This window comes from Tamandua tetradactyla, chromosome 4, assembly GCF_023851605.1.
Source record: "Tamandua tetradactyla isolate mTamTet1 chromosome 4, mTamTet1.pri, whole genome shotgun sequence".
In the NCBI taxonomy this organism is placed as follows: Eukaryota; Metazoa; Chordata; class Mammalia; order Pilosa; family Myrmecophagidae; genus Tamandua; species Tamandua tetradactyla.
Genome location: NC_135330.1, coordinates 80,080,073 through 80,102,115, shown reverse-complemented (window position 1 = coordinate 80,102,115; position 22,043 = coordinate 80,080,073). Strand labels below are relative to the sequence as shown.

The following is a 22,043-nucleotide window of genomic DNA, read 5'->3' as shown; positions in this document are numbered from 1 at the left end:
CTACCTTTTGCTACCTGATTTCGACAAGCACGAAGAGATTGGAATAGGCTAAATCCATCAATAGTCACAATAGCAGCTGGGTATAAGATACTCAACTCTTCATTCTAATTAAGAAAGAAGATAGAAGAAAAAAATAAATTTTCTTTATTGCCAAATCAGCATATCTTTTTTTATCATAGCTGAAATTCATGAACAACGTAAAATAAAAAATATTGTGACTAAAGTTAATTGTTAACAACCCAAAATAACAATATCAGGCAGAGGAACAGAAAAATATGAATGCAAAATTAAGTCCAGACTGCCTTTTGGACAAACGTTCAAAAGTTTTCTTAAATATGAGTTTCTGTATATAATACTTTCAGGATAGATGGTTAGAATAAAAATATTTACAAATTTGTAAAAATGAAATATACTCATTCTGAAGATACAAACATCATGTAAGAGTAGAAAGAAGAGAGAATAAAAAATGCACCTGAAATTTCAAACGTATCTTAATGCCTATAACTCACATATATTGATATACTTTTCTATGAGACTATACCATACACAAATCTCTATAACATTTTTACACTCAATAACATGTCAATGATACTTTTTTTTCCCATTTCAATAAATAAACAAATCACTTTTTTGTCATGGCTATAGAGTATTTCATTATATGTACCAAAATTTACTTGGTTAATTCTAATTGATGGGCAGTTAGTTTAGTGTCCTGCTTCCACTCTTGCTCTTTTCACTCCATGCACCACACAGCTAGCGTGATCTTGGTGAGACAGCAGATCAGATGACTCTCCTGATAACAAGTCTCCAATGGCTTTCTTCTGCCCTTAGAACAAAACCTGAATAAACCACCCCTGATCTAATGTCATCTCACACCTCTCTTCCCTTGTTCCTTGAACGGGAAGTTCATCATCACCCCAGTCCTCTGCGTGGGCCTGGACATTTTCCTCTCCGACATTCATCTGCCTGGTTCTTGTCATCATTCAGTTTTTGGCTCAAATGTCAGTGACTCAGAGAGGCTGCTCCTGAGCCTCAATCTTAAACAGCAGTCCAGTCTTTTGCCATATTACTATCTCACCATCAAGATTCCTTCCTTCATAGCATCTATCAGAGACTGAAGTATCCAGATATCTCTATTGGTTTATTGTTGGTTTCCCTCCACCACCTCCAAATTGTAAAATCCATGAAAGGGACCCTTATGTTTTGCTCAATAGATACTCATTGATTAGAATGGGTTGAGCACATAAAAGGTAGTAAAAAAGGGGATGAAAGGGTAGCTCAGTAGTAGAATTCTTGCCTGCCATGAGGGAAACCCGGGTTCGATTTCCTGTCCATGTACTTCCCCCCAAAACAAACAAATAAACAAAAGTTAAACAAATGGCACTGCAATAATGGGATACTCACGTGAAAAAATAATGAAATGTAACCCTGCCATACAGCATACAAAAAAAGGAAAAAATTCTAAAAATCTAGTAAAAATATTCACAAATCAATTAATACTTTTTAATTATTACAAACATCACCACAATAAATATCCTTCTCTATATATCTCTTCGTATTAGTGGGAAAAATTAGTGTAAATTCCTTCATATAAGTCTGCTCGGTCATAGGTATTCAGTTTTCATTATCAGACATATTATCAAACTGCCCTCAAGAAAGTATCCATCAATTCATATTTCCACAAACAATATATGAGAGTGCATGCTACTTTGTTAATCATATCAACTTCACCAATCCTGAAATTAAAGAATTACTTCATTGCAGTTGTTTATCATTCTTAGATTATTACTAAGGTCCAAATTTTTCTCATAAGCTATTGACCAATTATAATTATTTCTTCTTTTGAGAACTGCCTTCACCTTTCTCTTTTTCTCTGCTATGTGGTGGGGGTCACATTTCATTCTTCTTCCTTGTGACTATCCTATTACTGCAGAACCATTTGCTGATGCAGGGAGGGGGGTGGGGAGGGGTGGAGTGCAGGGGCCAGGAATCGGACACAAAGTTTACCACTGAACTAAGGTAGTTTCCATTTTTCAGAAGCTGCTCTGTGGACCACAAAGGGGAAGACCTTGGGGGATGGACAGAGAGCTGGAGGGTGGGTTCATATGCAGGTTCACAGGCAGGGTGTGCATGGTCCCCTGAGAACAGCAGTGAGAGAGTCTTCTCACTGAACGTGGGAGCTGGAAGATGCAGAGGACCTAAGCACCAACAGCATTTCTAGTCTAGAGTCAGGTTCATTACCTCCAGAACCAAAACCTGCAGAAATTGTGCTAGATGACAGAGAAAATCTTTCTGAAGTTACAGAATAAGTTTCTTGAACATTCTAGAAAGAGATCTCTTTTTTGGGGGTGTGATGTAGTTATTTGATTTATTCATATTGAACATTTTTAACTTGTTACACTGCTGCTGGTTTTGTTTTTTTTTTTACAGTTTGGTCATATACATCACACAAAAGCCTTATATACACCATGTGCAAGCAGATCACAAGTTGGTAAATTCCTTACATGATACAACTTATTAAATAGATCCATTCAACAAATCCTCTGATAGATGGTTCCAATACTTGATACAAAAAATAAAGGATTATACAGAGAATTGGACACATACATCCAACAGCATGATAAATTACAGGTGATTATAAACATGAACCCTTCAAAAGAGAACATGACAAGAGAACATGACAATTCTCTTTTGATGAATACTTCAAAAAAGAACATGACAATTTTTATTGTTATTACAAAAGCATTTTTTTTTAACTTCAGTAATTTGAATAACTGTAAAAGCAGATTAAGGGCTTAATACTCACAAAGGCACCAAACCAAGTTAGGCAAATGAGGTAGCTCATAAAAAAGGTTTACCATTGGATTCCCATAATTCCTACCTAGAGCATTCTTTCACGCTTTGGAATTAGGTTAAAAAACTCCAATCTAACCAGTCCCTTTTAACTGTCCCTACTTTAAAAAAAAAGTGAGATCTAGGTCTTATCCTGCTGCTGTCCAGGGAAAATTAGTCACTAAATCCCTACCTGAAAGACATCCGATTTCCTTTAGAAGCAAACAAGAAACTAGTTAAGTGAGGGGTGTGTAAATTTCTGAGAGCCCGATGTGTCAGTCCTTATACTGCAGACCTTTCAGGTTTGAGGCCTCAATTTCACCTAAAATGCGAGGACAAAATAGAGGCAAGGTCTTCTTCAGCCAGTCTAGTCCTGGTTCCCATCACTTTCATTTATTATAATCTAAAAAATCAGATAGCTAGCCTCTCTGATTCCATTCTTTAATAACTTTATTTCATCCTGAGAAAAGATTCCTTCAATATAACTTTGGTCTTATCACTATCTTCTCAATAAATATTAAAAGCTTCTCTTATCTCCTGAACCAAATTCGATTTACTTGACTTTGAACTTTATGCAGTTTGGCCATTGTGCCTACTCACCAGTTTCTCATTATCTGCGAAAATAAGTTTCTTTGTTTTCACATCCAGTCTTACTTCTGAATGATCCCTCATCTTTCCTCTGACTACCTAAAATACTTTCTCCTCTTTTCCCACTAATTAAATTCTGTACCAGATATTCAAGGTTCAATTCAAATCCTAATTCCTCAAATTTTTTTTCTCTTATCCTATTCTTAATTGAGCTTCCCCTTCCCCAAATCTTCATCGAACTTACTCTGTTCACATAAATTAACAGCTAATTAAGGTACTGTTTTATTTTACTAATTAATTCATCCACAAGGATTAATAGGTATTAGTCCAGTCTCTTATGAGATCATTAGATTTCCACATAGGCAACTCAATATATAAATATATCCATTTAGTTACTTGAAATCTTTTGGCAGCTGGGAAAAACAAATGAATGTTTATTATATAGTTTTGACTGAGTCCACTGCAAGCCAGTTAAAAGCATATTGGTTTAAGTGACTCCGCAATTATTTTTTGATTATAAGATAATCAAAATTACAAAGCACCTAGGAAGAAGCCGAAGTTGTGGAAGTTGTACCTTTAGAGGTTCTTCAATACTCAACAGCATTATTTTCTCAAACTCTTCAATGACTATAAAATATATTCCATTATGAACAAAACATTAATAATCCCTTTTCTGAGAAATAAAAAAGTACCAAGTAGAAGAATTATTAAAATAAGACCAGAACTTTTTCCTTTTACTATTGAGTGCTTTTCACACCCATCTCCAAATAAAAAAGGAAGAAACCTTGTATAAGCTTTAGTCTTAAATCATATCAAGCCCTTAAAAATAGAAGACTTTTTCTGGATTCTTCTCAAAGTATTTTATTTTTTTATAGGAAAAAAGCAAAATATTTCATTAAACAAGTAAAAGCATGATGAGTATTCTTTTCTCAGACATAAGTAGATTATATTTCCGGAATGTGACAGCACAACTAATGGTACCTACAAGAAAAAGATAACTTTAAGTTTTCCCCCCAATAAAGAGGGGGGAAACTGCTTCAAAGTAATCGCACTGTTAATTTGAACACAATTTTTTACACTACCTGCTCCGTCACTCCAGGATGCCGTGGGATTTCATAGGTCCTACATTTAAGCTGTAGCACTGGGTCCTCATTCAGAAGTTGTGCAAGCAAGAGCACACCATTCTAGGAGGAAGCACAGAGAAGGACCTTGCTTATTTCCTTATTGATATACCAGAACAAACATGGCCAGGCAGAAAATATCCTTTTCCCTACAGTTTTCCATGGATTCTAGTACTCTCTTCAGTAGAACACAGCTTCTCTTTTCTTTATAATTATATCAGACCTTTCCAACTGTTTTCTGCTCCCATACCCTCATCATAAATTATCAAAAACACATTTCCAAGCAGCAAGTAATGAAGCCACATACTAGCATAACTGGTGTTTTCAAACCATGGAAATTTCAACTCACCTCAGTGTAGAAGCGTATATAACCCGAAACGAAGCCCACAACAATGCAAGTCCAGTCAGGACGACCAGTGGAACTCCTGTCACACACAAAACGTCAAAGATCTTAGCACTCCTAAGTCAAAGCAAAAAGAACAGGAAATTCTTGTTTTTCCTTACCTCTTTTGGCTTGCCAGGGGGATACATAGAGCACTGGTTACACATTCTCTATAAACAAAAAAAAAAAATCACACGCTTAACTGATAAAATTATCAATTATTTATTTCTCTATAATTTGATGTTAAAGGGGAATAAGTGGAAGATGACCTATGGGGATCAGTTTTATCCAGAACTTAAGTAAAAGTACAGTAAAACTCCACCATAAGCAAGTCTATAAAATCCATTCACAAAAATGCAATGTTGCATTCCTTTGAGGTTACTAAAACACGTATTTTTCACCCTGTTTGCATTGTCACAAAAAGCACAAAGGTAAAGAAAGCACATCTTTACTGTATATAACTGAATGTATATAAAACTGAAGAAATCTAAAACGATTACCAATCAGTTATTTCCTCACATGCCCCTCTCCTCTCCATTAGCTGAGAGCTCCAACCTGCTCCTGTCTGAGACCACCGACTGGTGGAGGGTGGGAGAACTGCCAATCACATTACATGCAAACTTGATTTCTGCAGGGCCCAAATTTACTCTAGAAATTTACTATAATTCAACTGGCTAGTCTGCTCTTCTGGGTTCTGTAGAAATTGTTTCAATAACTTATTTCCAAGCATATACGAGGTTTGATGTACCCTACTTTTTTTTTTCTGACACATACACTGCTTTATTGTTTAAGCTATCAAACCACAGGACCATCCTCATCAGCTCTTTAAAGAAATTCCTGCCCTTCACACAGTATTAGGTAATCATTAAACAAAGTTAATTAATTAATCTTGGTTTGTTGCTAAAGTAATTGGACCATTATGTTCTACTGCATATTTCTGAAAAAAGTTTGAAGATTCAAAGTGCTTAGACTAACAAACTTTAGGAGAAATATTATAATTTATTTTAATAGTGTAGGAAACATTTTATTAGGTATCTACAATGTAATAGGTACCTCCATTTGGTTGTCTTTAGCTAAATTAGAAGTCTGTAGGATCATTTTATTCATTCTGATCTGACAGCTCTCAGCCAGAAAAATTTATCTGAAACCAGTTTTTTGACTCAGAGCTTCAGGTTACAGCTCTATTATGTAACTAATCGTCATGGGTTTAAAACACTAGTTTAGTAGGAAGCTGAAATTAAACATCGCATTTCTGAACTATTTTTAAGTTTCAAGAATTAATGTATCCCTTCTAATACAAGCCCAATGCTAGCGAAACAGAGAAGAAAATGCTCACCCTTGAATTTCTTTGGCTGAATAAAATTAGTATTGGAAAGCAGAGGGAAAGGACTAACCGCAAAAAGGATTTTATGGAATTATCTCAAAAGAGTTCCTTAAATCTTCAAAGAGAATTAATTTTCTAAAGTAATCGCAAGAATAAAATTAAAATTTGCTGAGCAGATCATGCTTTTATACAATCCCTATAGTCCCTAAAACTGGGGTGAATATATATTTGCTAAATACCCCAAATGATGAAACTTCTTAAAAGATTCATTTACAATTTTACATACTCATTTAATGCAAAAACAAAAAAATTATTTAGCACCTACCCTTCTTCAACATTTAAAGAACCACTCCAACCAATAGCAAATTGCATTTCTTCCTTTCCTTTATCGCTGTATTTCCATTTTGCTGAAAAATAAATGAAAAGAAAATCAAGATATTTAACTTTATAACTATACTATAGCATATTAAAACAGTAATTTATAAATTTCACTCTTTACCGTTAGAATGAGTACCAAATGTAATAGTTCTGCATTAACTGACTTGAGTCTTTTTCATAGGTCAATATACGATGATGAAGTTTTAAAACTTTTAAAAGACATCTATAAAACTCTACCTAGAGTTCTGACTTGTCATTTTACCTCCTCCAATGAATCCCATAAAATCTTGTCATAATTCTTGCAGAATAATTTTCATGCACCATCCCATCTGTTTATCAGACTACTTTAATACTCAGATAGCCAAGAAAATAAGCTATTAAAGGGTAAATTTGTTTTAAAAGATGATTCCATAGCAATTTTATGTATGATTTTACATGGATTAGTGAAGTTTTTCATATCCTATTCATCCCCAACCAAACTTTAATCTTCAATAAATATCATTCTTCAAAGATTATGTTCAAAATAGAGACCCACAGTATTATGAAAATCACCTCACTCAGGTCATTACTAAGAAGGGGTCAGCTAACTGTGACTATCCCATACAAGAACTAGACAATGCCTAGCACTGCTTCTGAGTACTGGAGAGATAGCTATGGCATCTGCAGTCGAGAAAGAAAAACAGAGGAAAGGAAAAACAGAAGGAAACACAAACAAGTAAAGGAAATAGAAAGTGCTGCAAAATACATAAAATTTTAGAATGTCACCATATAATGCATATAACAGAAATAACATTTTTCTACCTAATCCACTTTCTGTCCTATTATATGCATTAAAATAAAGGCCACTGAAAAGAATAGTGTACTTACGCACTAGAAATACAGCTTTTTGCCCTCGAGCTATAACCATAAGATCATTGGTTGGAGATAAAGATAAAACACATTCTTGAAGCCAGGAAGTTTTTTGTATTTTGCAAGTGGTTCCTTCTTCTTCCTGTGGGTAAAACTAAAATTACTTACATCCAAAGATATTTGTGAATATTTCAACTTAGCATGCTCTTCCTGAAAGGTAAGAGGCTGAAAAAAGAGGAAAAATCTTCCCATTTATAAAGCCTCAATAATATTCACTATTAAAATCTATCAAAGATAACCAAACAAATAAAATATGCATTATGAACAAATCTGTTATATTAATGCAAAAATTTTAAATACAATCCAGCAAACTAAACAAATAAAAAATGAATACATAGGGATCACTCTATAAAGAATCAATATTAGGGAATTTAGTAAAATAACTCATCCTAATACAAAAAAATTATGTGGTGATTACTACAATTATAAGAACATTACAATGTTCTAAAATGTTCTAAAAGTGCTAGTTAAATTTGATGTTTCTTTCTTTTTGCTTTCCCTACAAGACGTCTTTTTTTGAAATATAATGTTTATTTACAACAAAGGCTGTGCTAGTTTGAAAGTGTCATGCACCCCAGAAAAGCCATGTCCTTTAATCCTCATTCAATATTGTAGGGTAGAAACCTTTAATCAGATTATTTCCATGGAGACTGACCCACTCAACTGTGGGTGGCCTTTTTATTAGATGGAGATGTGACTCCATCTATTCAAGATGGATCTTGATTAGTTTACTGGAGTTCTTTAAAAGGTAAGACATTTTGGAGAAAAAGGTGCTTCAGAGCCAATAGGAACAGAGACATCAGGGGATACGTGGCATGCCAATGAAGAGAGCAGACACCTCGACACGAATGTTTGGAGTTGTGCTCTATGGACATTGCCATGTGCCATTCCATGGGATGCTGGGGAGGCCACAGATCAGAGCTGTATCCTAGAAGAGTTCGGTGGGGGACCACAGATGCAGAGGGAGGAAACCACTGACATCAGAGGTGGAGGCAATGGAGCCAGGAACAGGACCAGTGGACACCAGTTACATGCCTTCCCAAGTAACGGATACTGGCCTTTCTTAAACCAGGATGTCCTTCTTTGGATGCCTTAGTTTGGACATTTTTGTGGTTTTGGAATTTAGCAAATCTCCTTTAAAATAGCCATTCCACTTTTGGTATGTTGCATTCCAACAGCATTTAGCAAATTAAAACTTAGGTAAATATCCATGTATAAAAACTTAAGTCTCTCTCATACTTCCATACTCTAGTCATCCAGTTGCCTACCCTAGAGTAACCAATGTAATCAATTCTTATATTTCCAGAGATATTTATGCATATATGCAAATATTCTTATATCTACCTTTCCCCCTTTCCCTTACACAAATAGTAGCACAATATACACATACACCTACACTTTGCTTTTTCTCTTAATACACCTTAGGCATCATTCCACATGAAACTCCCTTATTCTTTTTAATGGCTGCATGGTACTTCTTCACATGGATACACTATAATTTGTTTAACCAGTCCTGTTGTTAATGGACATTTTTGGTGCTTCTGATCTTTTGCTATTACAAACTATGATTACAATGAATTTTGCAGTTTGTTTCTGTGGGAATATATCAGTAGGATAAATTCCTAGAAGAGGCATTACTGGGACCAATGGAAGGCACATTAGTAAATTTGCTAGATATACCCAAATTGTACTGCACAGAGGTTGTGTCAATTTATAAAATCATCCATAAAATCAGAAGGTGCTTACTTCCCCCAAAGACTTTTTATTTTACTTGTGGTAATATACATATCACACAGAAATCATTTTAACAGTTTAGAAGCGAACAAATCTGTGACATTTAGTATACTGACAATATTGTATAACTTTCACCACTATTTCCAGAGTATTTTCATCATCACAAACCTCAACTCATATCTATTCAGCAATAATGCCACATTCCTCCTTCCCCTACCCCTGATAACCACTAGTCTGCCTTCTCTCTCTATGAATCTGCTTATTCTAAGTATTTCATATAACAAAAATCATACAGTATTTGCTTTTTGTGTTTTGGCTTATTTCATTCATGTCTTTAAAGATTCATCTACATTGTAACATGTATCAGCCCCAGACTTTTTAAACTAGACTTATTTTTTTAACAGTTTTTAATTTACAGAAAAATTGAAAAGAGAGTACAGAGTTCCTATATATTCTGCCCTGATTTACCCTTTCATTAACATCACACATTAGCATGACATATTTGTTACAATTAATAATATTAATAAACAGTTATTAACCAAGTCTATACTCAAATTCCCTTAGTTTTCACCTAATGTACTTCTTCTGTACCAGCATGCCACCCAGGATATATTACATTTAGTTGTCATGTCTCTTTGGGCTCCTCTTAGCTGTGTCAGTTTCCCAGTCATTCCTTGTTTTTGATGATGGTGACATTTTTGAGAAATACTGGTCAAGTATTTGTAGGCGATTCCCCCACTGGAATGAAACTGTTTCTTTCATCGTTAGACAAAGGTTTATGGGTTTGGGGAATGAAGACTGCAGAGATAAATTGCCATTTTCATCATATCATATCCAGGATATATACTATCAGCAAGATTTATCACTTGATTTTACCTCAGTCCCTAAGCTGAGGTAGTTATTTGTCAGGTTTCTCCACTACAAAGTTGCTCTTTCCCACCTTCTTTCCACACTATATTCTTTGGAAGAAAGTCATTAAGTGCAGCCTACACTTTTATAGTAATTTATGCTTCCCTTCCTTGAAGGCAGAAAGCACACATAAATTACTTGGAATTCTTCTGCAAGGGAGATTTGTCTATCTTCTCCATGTATGAATTTATTCAATCATTTATTTAGTTATATCCATTTGTACCTATGGATACTTACTTCATAATTTGGGTTATAATCCAACACTGCTTTACATATTTGGTTGCTCAAAATTGTTCCACCTTTGGCCCTTGGAAGCTCTTTCAGTTCACCCTTCTGTCCTTCTGATATACACCCATCGATGCAGAATTTTGTTTGCTTTTTTTTAGCACTTCCTTACTCTCTGGTACTACAAGATCCCCTAGGCACATCTTGTGTATTTCCCACCCTAGTCCTAGAATCAGACATTTTTCCAGGGATCTCTGATTTCCTTCATTGGAGAATAGGACTAGAAACCAAGATCTGGGCAATAAGCATGCTTGTGCTGCTGGGGTGTCATTGTTCCTAGGCCCTCAGCTGACAGAGCAAAAAAATATGTGTTTGTACATTACTTATTACTACATATCTCTATATATTTCTATATGTAACCACCCACTTCTTAGTTTCCTAGCTGTTAAAACAAATACCATACAATGGGATGGTTTAACAACAGGGATTTATTGGCTCACAGTTTCAGAGGCTTGCTTCCTCCCATAGTTAGTAGCTTCTGGCTAATTGGCAATCTTTAGGGTTCCTCGGCTTTTCCATCACATGGAAACGGACATGGTGGTATCTTTCCCTTTCTCTTCCTGGTTCCATTGACTTCCAGCTCTGGCAGCTCCCTGTGGCTTCTCCTTTCGTATCCAATTTCCTTCGTTTATAAGGACTTCAGTCAAATTGGATTCAGGCCCACTCTTACGCAGTGTGGGCACACCTTAACTAATTACATCCTCAAAAGTTCTATTGACAAATGGGTTCACAACCACAAGATAAGGGTTTGGAACCTAAACATACCTTCTGGGGAGGACATGATTCAATCTCTAACAATCTGTATCTATATTAAGCTAAATATGAATCCACGCTGATTTCTTCAACTCTAATTCAAAACAATATGAATTATTCTAGCCGCCTCCCACTGTTTATCTATAAATTCCCACTCCAACAGTGAGAACTCTTGACTCTTATGATTCACCATCCACTTACTTAATTGTTTAATTTGAATACAAATGTATAGCAGCATCAGAATTGTTAACCAGGAAACAATTTTATCAACTAGAATACTCAGTTTATGTGCAGTTTCTTTGCCTGTAGTCTCATAGACTCTACTCATTTCCAAAACAACTTATGGCAGCACCTGTGCTGGTTTGAAAGGATGTATGTCCCCTAGAAAAGCCATGTTTTAATGAAAATCCCATTTCAAGAAATAATCCTTATTCAATACTGTTTGTTTGAAACTGTAATCAGATCATCTCCCTGGATGATGTGATTTAGTCAAAAGTGGTTGTTAAACTGGATTAGGTGACGACATGTCTCCACCCATTTGGGTGGGTCTTGAGAAGTTTCTGGAGTCCTATAAAAGAGGAAACATTTTGGAGAATGGGGGATTCAGAGAGAGCAGAGCAGAAAACGACATAGCCACAAGAAGCAGCGCCTACCAGCCACTGACCTTTGGAGATGAAAAAGGAAAATGCCTCCCGGGGAGCTTCAAGAAACAGGAAGTTAGGAGAAGAAGGTAGCAGACAATACCATGTTTGCCATGTGCCCTTCCAGATGAGAGAGGAATCCTGACTGTGTTCACCATGTGCCTTTCCAGATGAGAGAGAAACTCTGACTGTGTTGGCCATGTGCCCTTCTCACATGAGACAAAAAACCTGAAATTCATTGGCCTTCTTGAACCAAGGTACCTTTCCCTGGATGCCTTAGATTGGACATGTCTATAGACTTGTTTTAATTGGGCATTTTCTCAGCCTTAGAACTGTACACTAGCAACTTTTTAAATTTCCCTTTTTAAAAGCCATTCTGTTTCTGTTATATTGCATTCCAGCAGCTAGCGAACTAGAACAGCATCTTTCTACCTTCCCTTTCAGTGAGGCTGTTTCATGTATTTGCAGTACAATTAGATTCTCTTGCTACAGTCTGAATTCCTCCTAGGATCCCGCAATTTCCTAAATTATTTTGTTTAGTTTGTATACATTAAGGCTTACTCTTTCATGTTGTAATTAAACAATGTATAATGTCATGTATCCACCATTACAGCATCATAAAAAATAGTTTTACTAAAAATCCCCTGTGTTTCACCAATTCAACACCTACCTCCCCCTCCCTCAACAAAGTCCTGGCAACCACTGATCTTTTTTCATTGTTTCTATTATTTGCCTTTCCCAGAATTCCATATAATTGGAATCATTTAGTATATAGCCTTTTTCAGACAGATTTCTTTCCCTTAGCAATGTGTATTTAAGGTTCATCTTGTCTTTTCGTGACTCAATAGCTTAATTCTTTCTATTGCTGAATAATATTCCATCGTATGGAAGTACCAAAGTTTATCCATTCATCTATTGAACGCCACCTTGTTTGTTTCCATATTTTGGCAATTATGAATAAAGTTGTTCTAAAATTCATGTGCAGGCTTTTGTGTGATCAAAAGTTTCCAAATCAATTGGGTAAATACCTACAGGCACTATTACTGGCTGTATGCTTACCTTTGTAGTAACTGCTAAACTGTCTTCTAAAGTAGACATACTACTCTGCATTCCCACCAAAAAAGAATGAGAGTTCCTATTGCTCCACAGCCTCACCAGTATTTGTTCTTAATTTTTTGGATTTTAGCCATTCTAATAAATGTGTAGTGTTATCTCATTTGTATTTTAATTTGCAATTCCTTAATGACAAATGATTTTGAGCACCTTTTCACCCATAGACTTTTCAACCTAGGTAAAAAGCGGTATCTCAAGGTACTTTTAATCGGTTTTCTTCTTATGAGGGAGAGGAGGTATTTTCTCACCTCTTTCCCATGTGAATGTTCTTTCCTCTCCTTTGTAAAAGTTCCTGCTGGGTTTTTGTTTCCTTTCTCATTGATTTGATTACATCATTTATATACAATGAATACTGGTCCTTTTAACAGGTGTGAGTTGCAAATACTTTCTTTCTTAGTCATCTGGTGACAACTTGATTAGGCCTTATTTAATGATTCATGACTGAATTATTCAAGAGGGGAGGGCAAGTAGGGAGGCTGGTTTCATTTTGATTTAACAACCAAAAAAAACTTTCAATCTCAGGGACAGTCATATAATTATCTTTCCTTCTCAGAACAGTAGGGCAGATAGATTTGGAACATTTTTCTTAAGCAATGTCAGAGAAAGAGGCCGTACCCTTTCCTGAAAGATAGGGAGAAGAGTAACATTAGGGAAATCTTTTGTTATATTACAGCCCTATTTTTTAAGAATCCTGCTAGCTAGTCTAGTATCATGCATTTTTCTGCAGGTAGATTTAAGAAGACAATCATACTCTAAATATAAAGATTACAAACTAAGTTAGTTGTAATTACATTTCTCCCAGGACCGACAATTTCTGCTTTAGGGTAGGGTCTCTGCTTATACAACATATCGCCCAAATTCCTCATAGAAGCTCAGCTGTTAGTAGGTTTTTTCCTTCAACCACACTTCCAGAATTATGTTCAAAAGGTAAATCCTGAAACGTTCTTAAAAGTTAATTTCAATAAATAACATTATTTCTATGTTTCTTTTCTATGTTTTCAAAATAATGCTACTAACAAAGATCGTATCTGAATATTTAAGCGTCCTGAAAAGGTAAAAGGCTTTCAGAGACTAACTGGTCCAAAATCCCATTTTACAATAAGAAAACTAAGTATCAGGGATACTAAGGGATGTGCCTTACTGTCACGGCATTAGTGGCAAAGCCCAAACTAGAATTCAGCTCTCTTTAACTCTTAGTTCAGGCATTGTACAGAAAAGTCTTAACATTGCAGGTCTGGTTGCTATCATCTGAAAGGCCCACTTACAAGCCTGGCTACTGGCTGGCATGTAGGAACAGATTTCAGGAAGGTTCCAACTATTTCCAGAACTAATAAGAGTTTGTACAATGTGATTTATGTTAAACACATGCTTTCCTTCCAAGAGTCTAGAATTTTGGTACTTGCTTTTTATGAGGGTGCCTACATGATCAGCCTTCAATTAAAAACCTTGGCTACTGAATCTCTAACAAATTTCCATAGCAGAAAACATTTCACACAGACTGTCCCAATTCACTGCTAGAGAAAGTAAACGCATCCTGTCTGGCTCTACCGGGAAAGGAGTTTTGGAAGCCTACACCTGGTTTCCTTCACCCCACACACCTTCTGTCTTTGCTGATATTGTTTTGTGTTCTTTCACTGAAATAAATCATACCCATGAGTACAACTACATACTGAGTCCTGTGAGCCCTCCTAGCCCATCATCAAACTGAAGGTGGTCTTAAGGACTCCCAACATAGGTGGTCATTCCATTTTATCATTCCAATTCGCTTTTGTAAGTAGCTGTAATTACACTTTCAAAAACCTATCTCCTTCTGGGATTTGACTTTACTATCACAGTCAAAAATAACTACCCTACTGCTTATCTCTTTAAACCTAGTTTATCTCTCTGTGGTTCTTAAATTTTCATTACTCTCCACTACCTATTTTCTGTGATAACATTTCTCCACACCAGACTAGAAGCCTTCTAGCTGGCACATCCCATGCATAACTCAACTCCACATGTGGCATAGCCTACTAACAACACATACTACTGAATGACAGCATTCCCATTTCCTCTTACTGGTATTCAAATAGAGGCTTGAATAATCTATTATCTATTCTTGCACATGAAACTGTATGTATTAGTTTGTCGAATGCTGCCAGAATGCAATACACCATTTAAAAAAAGAATTTATTAAGTTGCAAGTTTATAGTTCTAAGGCCATAAAAATGTCCGAACTAAGTCATCCAGAGAAAGATTTCTTGACTCAAGGAAGGTCAATGTCTGTTACACGGGAAGGCATGTTCCTGGCATCTGCTGGTGCTTGTTCCTGGTTCCACTGCTTTCAGCTTCTGATGCTAGTAGCTTCCTCTCTAAGTGTCTGTGGGCCTTTACTTAGCTCCTCCAGGATACAACTCTGGGTTCTGGCTTGCTGAGCATCTCATGAGTAAGCATATGGTGATGTCTGCTGGGCTTAGCATCTTTAAACATCCATATCTAGGCATCTGCTCTATTAACATTCCAAGCATCTTCAAACGCCTGTGTCTCTGTGGGCTCTGGCACTCTCCAGAACATTTCCCCATTTAAAGGACTCCAGTAAAGGAATCAAGACACACCTAAAATGGGCAGAGTCACATCTCCATCTAATCAAAATGCCACACCCACAATTACAGAGTCGTATCTCCATGGAAACAATCCAATCAAAGGTCCCATCCACAACTGGGTGTATCACGTCTCCATGGAAGCAATCCAACAAAAAAGATCCTACCCTACAATATTAAATCAGAATTAATTAACACAGCTTTTCTGGGGTACACAACAGCTGCAAATCGGCACACTACATGACAATGAAAAATGAATTTAAAGCTAGTATATTCAATCCTTAGAAATGTTTTCTCTAAAAAAATATTAATATTTGACGGTTCAACACTCTAGCTGACATATCCAAAGCAGGTACAAGTTTTAAACAGATCTAAAATGGGACAAAATACAGAATACAGAATATTATAGTCCTCTCAGCCAGGTATAGAATTCAGTGTCAAATTATCATCACGCTCAGTCTACCATCATCCCAGGAAAAAAAAACCCAGAAGCAAATACGAGTTTTCCTGCATAAGGACTAACTCAAATGAAAGCATAGGAAATAGTTGTCTCTTGTTCAGAAGTAAATTCAGAGAAACTAGTCCATGATCATTGGTTACATCCCTAAGTCTGTTTGGTCATCTCAGAAATGTTTAATTTTAGTAACATGAAAGAGGAAAAAGAAACTCATATGGATTAGCATTCTTGTTTCATCCATTGATGATAGGGAGAAAACAAAAAGAATATCAAAATCCTGTCACTTTTTACTACATTTTCTTCTCTATGTCCTCTTTATCTCTCCATCTTTCTCTGTGACTGTAAGACTGAAAGCAGAACCTCCCAGTTTGCCACAATAAAGCTGGATATGTACAGGTAGGAGATGAATATAAAAATTGGTTAGAAGACATTATCATGTCTTATCATCATTAAAGTTTTAACAACCACATAAAATCTAGATATGAAGCTTTTGGGGAATAACATTAACTTGAAACAAACACAATAGCCTGGTGCTCTCATCAATGGATGATAGCTCTTCTGATCCACAACCACACGGGGGAGCAGCTGCGTAACAATGGGACAAGCTCTGGGCCAAAGGCAACTCTCAGATGGGACAGTATTCAAGGAATCAGATTCAACAAGATAAAAAGCCCCTAATGACAATAACCCAAAATCAGCAAAACTCTTAAAACTTCTGGTTTCTTCATAAACTTAACTATTTTGCCGCAAGCAGGATACATTTTATGTGGATATTGTGAATCAAGTTTAAAAAACAGAAAAACATGATGGGGGAAAATGAGTAGAAATCTTTTAATCAATTTTTTTTCAATAACTGTCAAAAAGAAAAAAGAAACCCCTCCATACATCAGGCGATCAACAATCAACACATGATATACTAAGGCAAACAAAGAACAAAGGGATGGAAAAGTACTCAACCTAAATTGTACTATAATTTTGGTTACTTTTATACCCAAGCAATTTGATACTTAGAATTCAGAATACAGTCACTTAAAATAGCTCTTGTTACAAATATGTACTTTGGCCTCAATTTGAACAAAGGACAGGGGGTCTCATCAACAAGTATTCTGCCACTGATGGCAGACGCATTTGGGTTTGGTTACCTAACTTAAGAGTAATAAGGCAGTGACCACACTGGTAATTAGAATGAAGTTTCCAGCAACATTTGCCAGACACTTTACTGTGTGTTAGACACTGTGCTGAACACTTTATACATATATCTTACTTTATTCTCAAAGTAATTCTATGTAGTGAAATAGTTTTTATTATTAACCCTATTGAAAGATGGGGCAACAGAGACCTGTTAAGATAACATAACTTCTTCCAGGTCACAGAGACAAAGCAGGGGTCTGAACAGACATTGGGGTCCAATATTACTATCACTCCTCTGTGCTGTCTCCCACTCTATACCGCTATAGAAAGTTGGTCCCTATAGCAAACCTGCCAAGTATCTATGAATCTCATCTACTCTGCCACTCTCATTGCTGTTGTGATGACAAAAAAGCAGCATGGAGAGTATGAGGTCTAGTGCTAATACATTCAGCCACATGGTTGATTGTAGCAACCTTCTTAGAAAAGGGAAATTATGTATTTAATATTACTGTTTAAATATTCCAGTGTTGTATTTAATATTATTGTGTAAATATTCTATTGTTAAGGAGAGCCATGAAATAGGTCTTCCCTCCATTTAAACATAATTAAACACAAAATAATTCATTGATATATAGAGAGTACTTGTCAAATTAGAAAGGTCATAAACACTTACCATGCATTTAAGCAAGCAAAATGCCATGCAAATATCAGAGCGAGTGCCTACTTTCAAAGTAATAAAACCTTACTGGGAGGTGTTCTAGTTTGCTAGCTACAGGAATGCAATATACCAGAAACAGAATGACTTTTAAAAAGGGGAATTTAATAAGTTGCTAGTTTATAGTTCTAAGGCCGAGAAAACGTCCAATTAAAACAAATCTACAGGAATGTCCAATCTAAGGCATCCAGGAAAAGATACCTAGAAGATTGATGAAGTTCAGGGTTTCTCTCTTGGCTGGAAGGGCACGTTGCGAAGTGTGCTAGCTTTCTCCTCTGGCTTTTTGTTTCACAAAGCCCCCCAGGAGGCATTTTCCTTCTTCATTTCCAAAAGTCGCTGGCTGATGGACTCTGCTTTGTGGTTCTGTGGCATTCTGTCGTTCTTCTCTGCTCTCAGAATCTCAAGCCTTTTCCAAAAATGCTTCCTCTTTTAAAGGATTCCAGTAAAGTAATCAAGACCCACCTGGAATGGGTGGAGACATTCTCCACCTAATCAAGTTTAATATTCACACTTGATTGTCACATCTCCACGGAGATGATTTAATTAAAGTTTCCAACATACTGTGCTGAATAGAGATTAGAAGAAATGGCTGCTATTACAAAATGGGATTAGGATTAAAACATGGCTTTTCTAGGGTATATAAATCCTTTCACACCAGCACAGAACGTGTTTAAGAGTTTAGCTCAGGATTTCTCAACCTCAACACTACTGACATTCTGGGGTGGATAAATCTGTGTTGTGGAGGGCTGTTCTCTGTAATGTAGGATGTTGAGCAGCACTGCTGGCATCTACCTACTAGATGCCAGTAGCAGTCCCAGTTGGGATAACCAAAAATGTTTTCAGACATGCCACACATCCACTACAGAACAAAATTGCTCTCAGTTCAAAACTATGCTGTAAATTTTCTTGTCTAAATGAGAAAATTAAATAGGCATGAGACAATATGATCAAAAACCCTAGAACTGCTTTGTCTATACAAGATCAATACTCTCCTTATCACATGTACATCATGAAACTCTGTCAGCTGGCTGACAGGACTGTATAATCTTATAAATAAATGGAAGTTACAGTCAAGATCATTTGATCCAAACCCCTCTTTTTCCAGAAAAGGAAACGAAGGCCTAGTAATAATAAGTGGATTTTCAAAAAGACTAATGCCAAAGATAATAATTTTACTTATTATAGCTCTTGGACAATTTACTTAGCAACTCTGGTTCCTTATTTGTAAAATCTGGAACTGGATAAGTAATGCAACTAAAAGGAAGTATGAGGAAATAGCCTGTGAGTCAGACTCTATGAGTATGATTAGATCCTAATTGGTTTCATATCTTTGTTTCTCCCTGCTTTAATCTATTCTTACAACACTGTGACAACAATGCTCCAAAGGATTGTACACTTTCCATTTGACAGCACTGTGTTAAGTCAAGAAGAAAAAAAAAACTTACCTATTCTCAATTCTCTTACATCCTCTAGAAAGAAGGAAAAATACAGTCATGAGTCACGAAAACTCATGGGAAGGTCTAAGAACCAGACTGGGGGTGAGGGGCGGGATGTCACAAAAATCTTCATGCTAGAAGTAATTTCTAAGTAAACACCAGAGGAAGGAAACAAGGGGAAGGATAGGCAGGAAAGAAGAAGGGGTACATTCCCAGCAGAGGAATCATTCCCAAACCTGTTCCCTGTGTCATAATTCTCTAGGAGTCTTGAATTCAATGAATGTATTTGAAGGCCTACAGGCAAGAGAGCCCAGGTGAGGAGCTGCTGTCAAAGCAAAGTGCCACAGAGGAAAAGGTAAATGTCGATACTGCAGAGGCAGGTGAGAGACAAGTGCTGAAGAACTATAATACACCATACTAAGGAGCTTACAACATGTGATTTCAGGACATGTACTTTTCCAAATCCTTGTTCTTTATTTGCCTTGAATATCACATGTTGACTGTTGATCTCCTGATGCTCCAAGTATTTTCTTTCTTTCTGAGGATTATTAGAAGAAATCTGATTTAAATAAAATTCCTACTCATTTACCCCATGATGGATTTTCCGTTTTTAAAACCTACTTCATAATATCCTGGTAAAATATAACCTGCTTGCGGCAAAATAGCTAAATTTATGAAGAAACAACAAGTTTTAAGAGTATTATTGGCTTTTGGCTATTGGACAGGGTAACGCTTTGTTGTAGGAGTTGTCCTGTACACTATAGGATGCTGAACAGCACCCCTGGCCTCTACTAACCAGATGCCAGTAGCACCCCAAGTGTGACAACCAAAAGGTCTCCAGACATTGCCAAATGTCTCCTAGGAGGCAAAATAGCAACCGGTTGAGAATCACTGCTCTGGGCAATAGAGTGCAAAAGGGAAGCCAGAGTGAGCCAGGGAGTCTTAATTTCAGGGCTGGGCTGGCACAGGAACAAGGGTTCTTGAAGGTCCAGCTCATGTACCAGGGCAGCAGAAAGGTGAGGCTTCAGAGCAGAAGAGCAAACCAAGAATAAAGAGTGCTGTGTCAAAGATGGGCCAAGACGGAAGCTTCAAAGATGGGCCAAGATGGAAGCTTAGCAATGTGCGCGTTTTAGTTTGTCCTCCAGAACAACCACTAAATAACCAGAAACAGTACAGAACAGCTCCTGGGGCCACGGCAGTGACCGGACACACAGCGTACCCCAGTCTGGACCGGCTGCGAGCCGCCCCCCCCCCCCCCCCGAACTGTGAGTTCCCAAAGTCGCGGTAGCCAGCAACCCTCCCCCACAGGCTGCTTCCCAGAGGGGAAAGGAAAGACACTTTACCAACAGCAGGGGTTGAGTCCAAACAAATGCCAATTGTGGAATTAATTAACAATTCTGACTACTAAAAATAGGCCCCCAGCTCAGGTGAACTTGGTCAAAGCAGAGGTTGATCATTTTTGCCCCAGCACCAAGGGGGCAGGGCTGAACGAAAAAAGAAAAAAAAAAAAAAAAAAGCAGAGGTTTTTGTGGCTGTGTTTCTACAAAGGTTTCACTGCCTTTATATTCAGCTGCAGGGCTTCTCAGGCTGCAACTGCCCCAGGCATAGGCAGAAACAGGCTCCACTGAGGGCTTGTCTGGAGCCTGTGCCTCCCCCAGGGGAGGGGTGAACCCCAACTCAGGTGGAATCCCTCCCTCAAGGAATTCAGACACCAGGGCTTGGTAATTTGAAGCCATTAAAACCAGCCTACAACCTCTCCTCTGTCTCCACCACACCTCCAGCAGGGAGAGTCTGCCAAAGTTAAAGGTACCTCATCTTCTTATGCTGGTGGGACCTGCAGGCAGACAAGCACCACATGCTGGGCAGGATAAGAAAAACAGAGCCCAGAGACTTCACAGGAAAGTCTTTCAACCTGCTGGGTCTCACCCTCAGGGAAAACCGATGCAGGTGACTCTTTACTCCTAACAGGAGGCCAGTTTAGTCCAGGAAAACCCTGCTGGAGTCTATAACATCTAAGTAGACCCTCCTGAGGGTGGTGGTGGAAAGGCTCCATACAAGCAGGGCAAGAAACAAGAAAACAAGAATTGAAAAATTCTCTGTTAAACAAAACCTAAGCTAGAGGTCCAGATAAAGCTGAACTGAATGTCAAAGAACAGATAGACAACAAATTCATCCAGCAAGAAAACCCTAGGTAAAAGAAGGGAAAGCAATCTCCAGAATAAACTAATGAAGGTAGTTAAATGCCTAGACACCAGCAAAAAATAACAAATAACACTAGGAAAATTGAAGATATGGCCCAGTCAAAGAAACAAACCAACAACTCAAATGAGATACAGGAGCTGAAATAATTAATTCAGAATATACAAACAGACATGGAAAACCTCATCAAAAACCAAATCAATGAACTGAGGGAAGATATAAAGAAGGCAAGGAAAGAACAAAAAGAAGAAATCAAAAGTCCGAAAAAACAAATCACAGAACTTATGGGAATGAAAGGCACGGTAGAAGAGATGAAAAAAACAATGGAAACCTACAATGGTAGATTTCGAGAGACAGAACATAGGATTAGTGAACTGGAGGACGGAACATCTGAAATCTGACAAGAAAAAGAAAATATAAGGAAAAAATGGAAAAATACAATCAGGGACTTAGGGAATTGAAGGACAATATGAAGCACATGAATATACGTGTTGTGGGTGTCCCAAAAGAGAAGAGAAGGGAAAAGGAGGAGAAAAACTGATGGAGGAAATTATCAC

General features: G+C 37.1%; 1 protein-coding gene across 2 annotated transcripts in view; it reads right to left on the bottom strand.

Annotated features, from left to right (window-relative positions):
• Positions 1 to 22,043, bottom strand: part of RAB3GAP2 (RAB3 GTPase activating non-catalytic protein subunit 2) — a 159,543-nt gene that overhangs the window by 85,817 nt on the left and 51,683 nt on the right. For both annotated transcript variants that reach the window (XM_077157874.1, XM_077157873.1), the window contains exons 3-8: positions 7,493 to 7,616; positions 6,573 to 6,654; positions 5,046 to 5,093; positions 4,891 to 4,966; positions 4,503 to 4,604; positions 5 to 104 (exon numbers count right to left, since the gene is read on the bottom strand). In XM_077157874.1, the coding sequence (XP_077013989.1) occupies positions 5 to 104; positions 4,503 to 4,604; positions 4,891 to 4,966; positions 5,046 to 5,093; positions 6,573 to 6,654; positions 7,493 to 7,532 (448 nt within the window). In that variant the 5' untranslated portion in view covers positions 7,533 to 7,616. The remainder of the gene's footprint in view (positions 1 to 4; positions 105 to 4,502; positions 4,605 to 4,890; positions 4,967 to 5,045; positions 5,094 to 6,572; positions 6,655 to 7,492; positions 7,617 to 22,043) is intronic.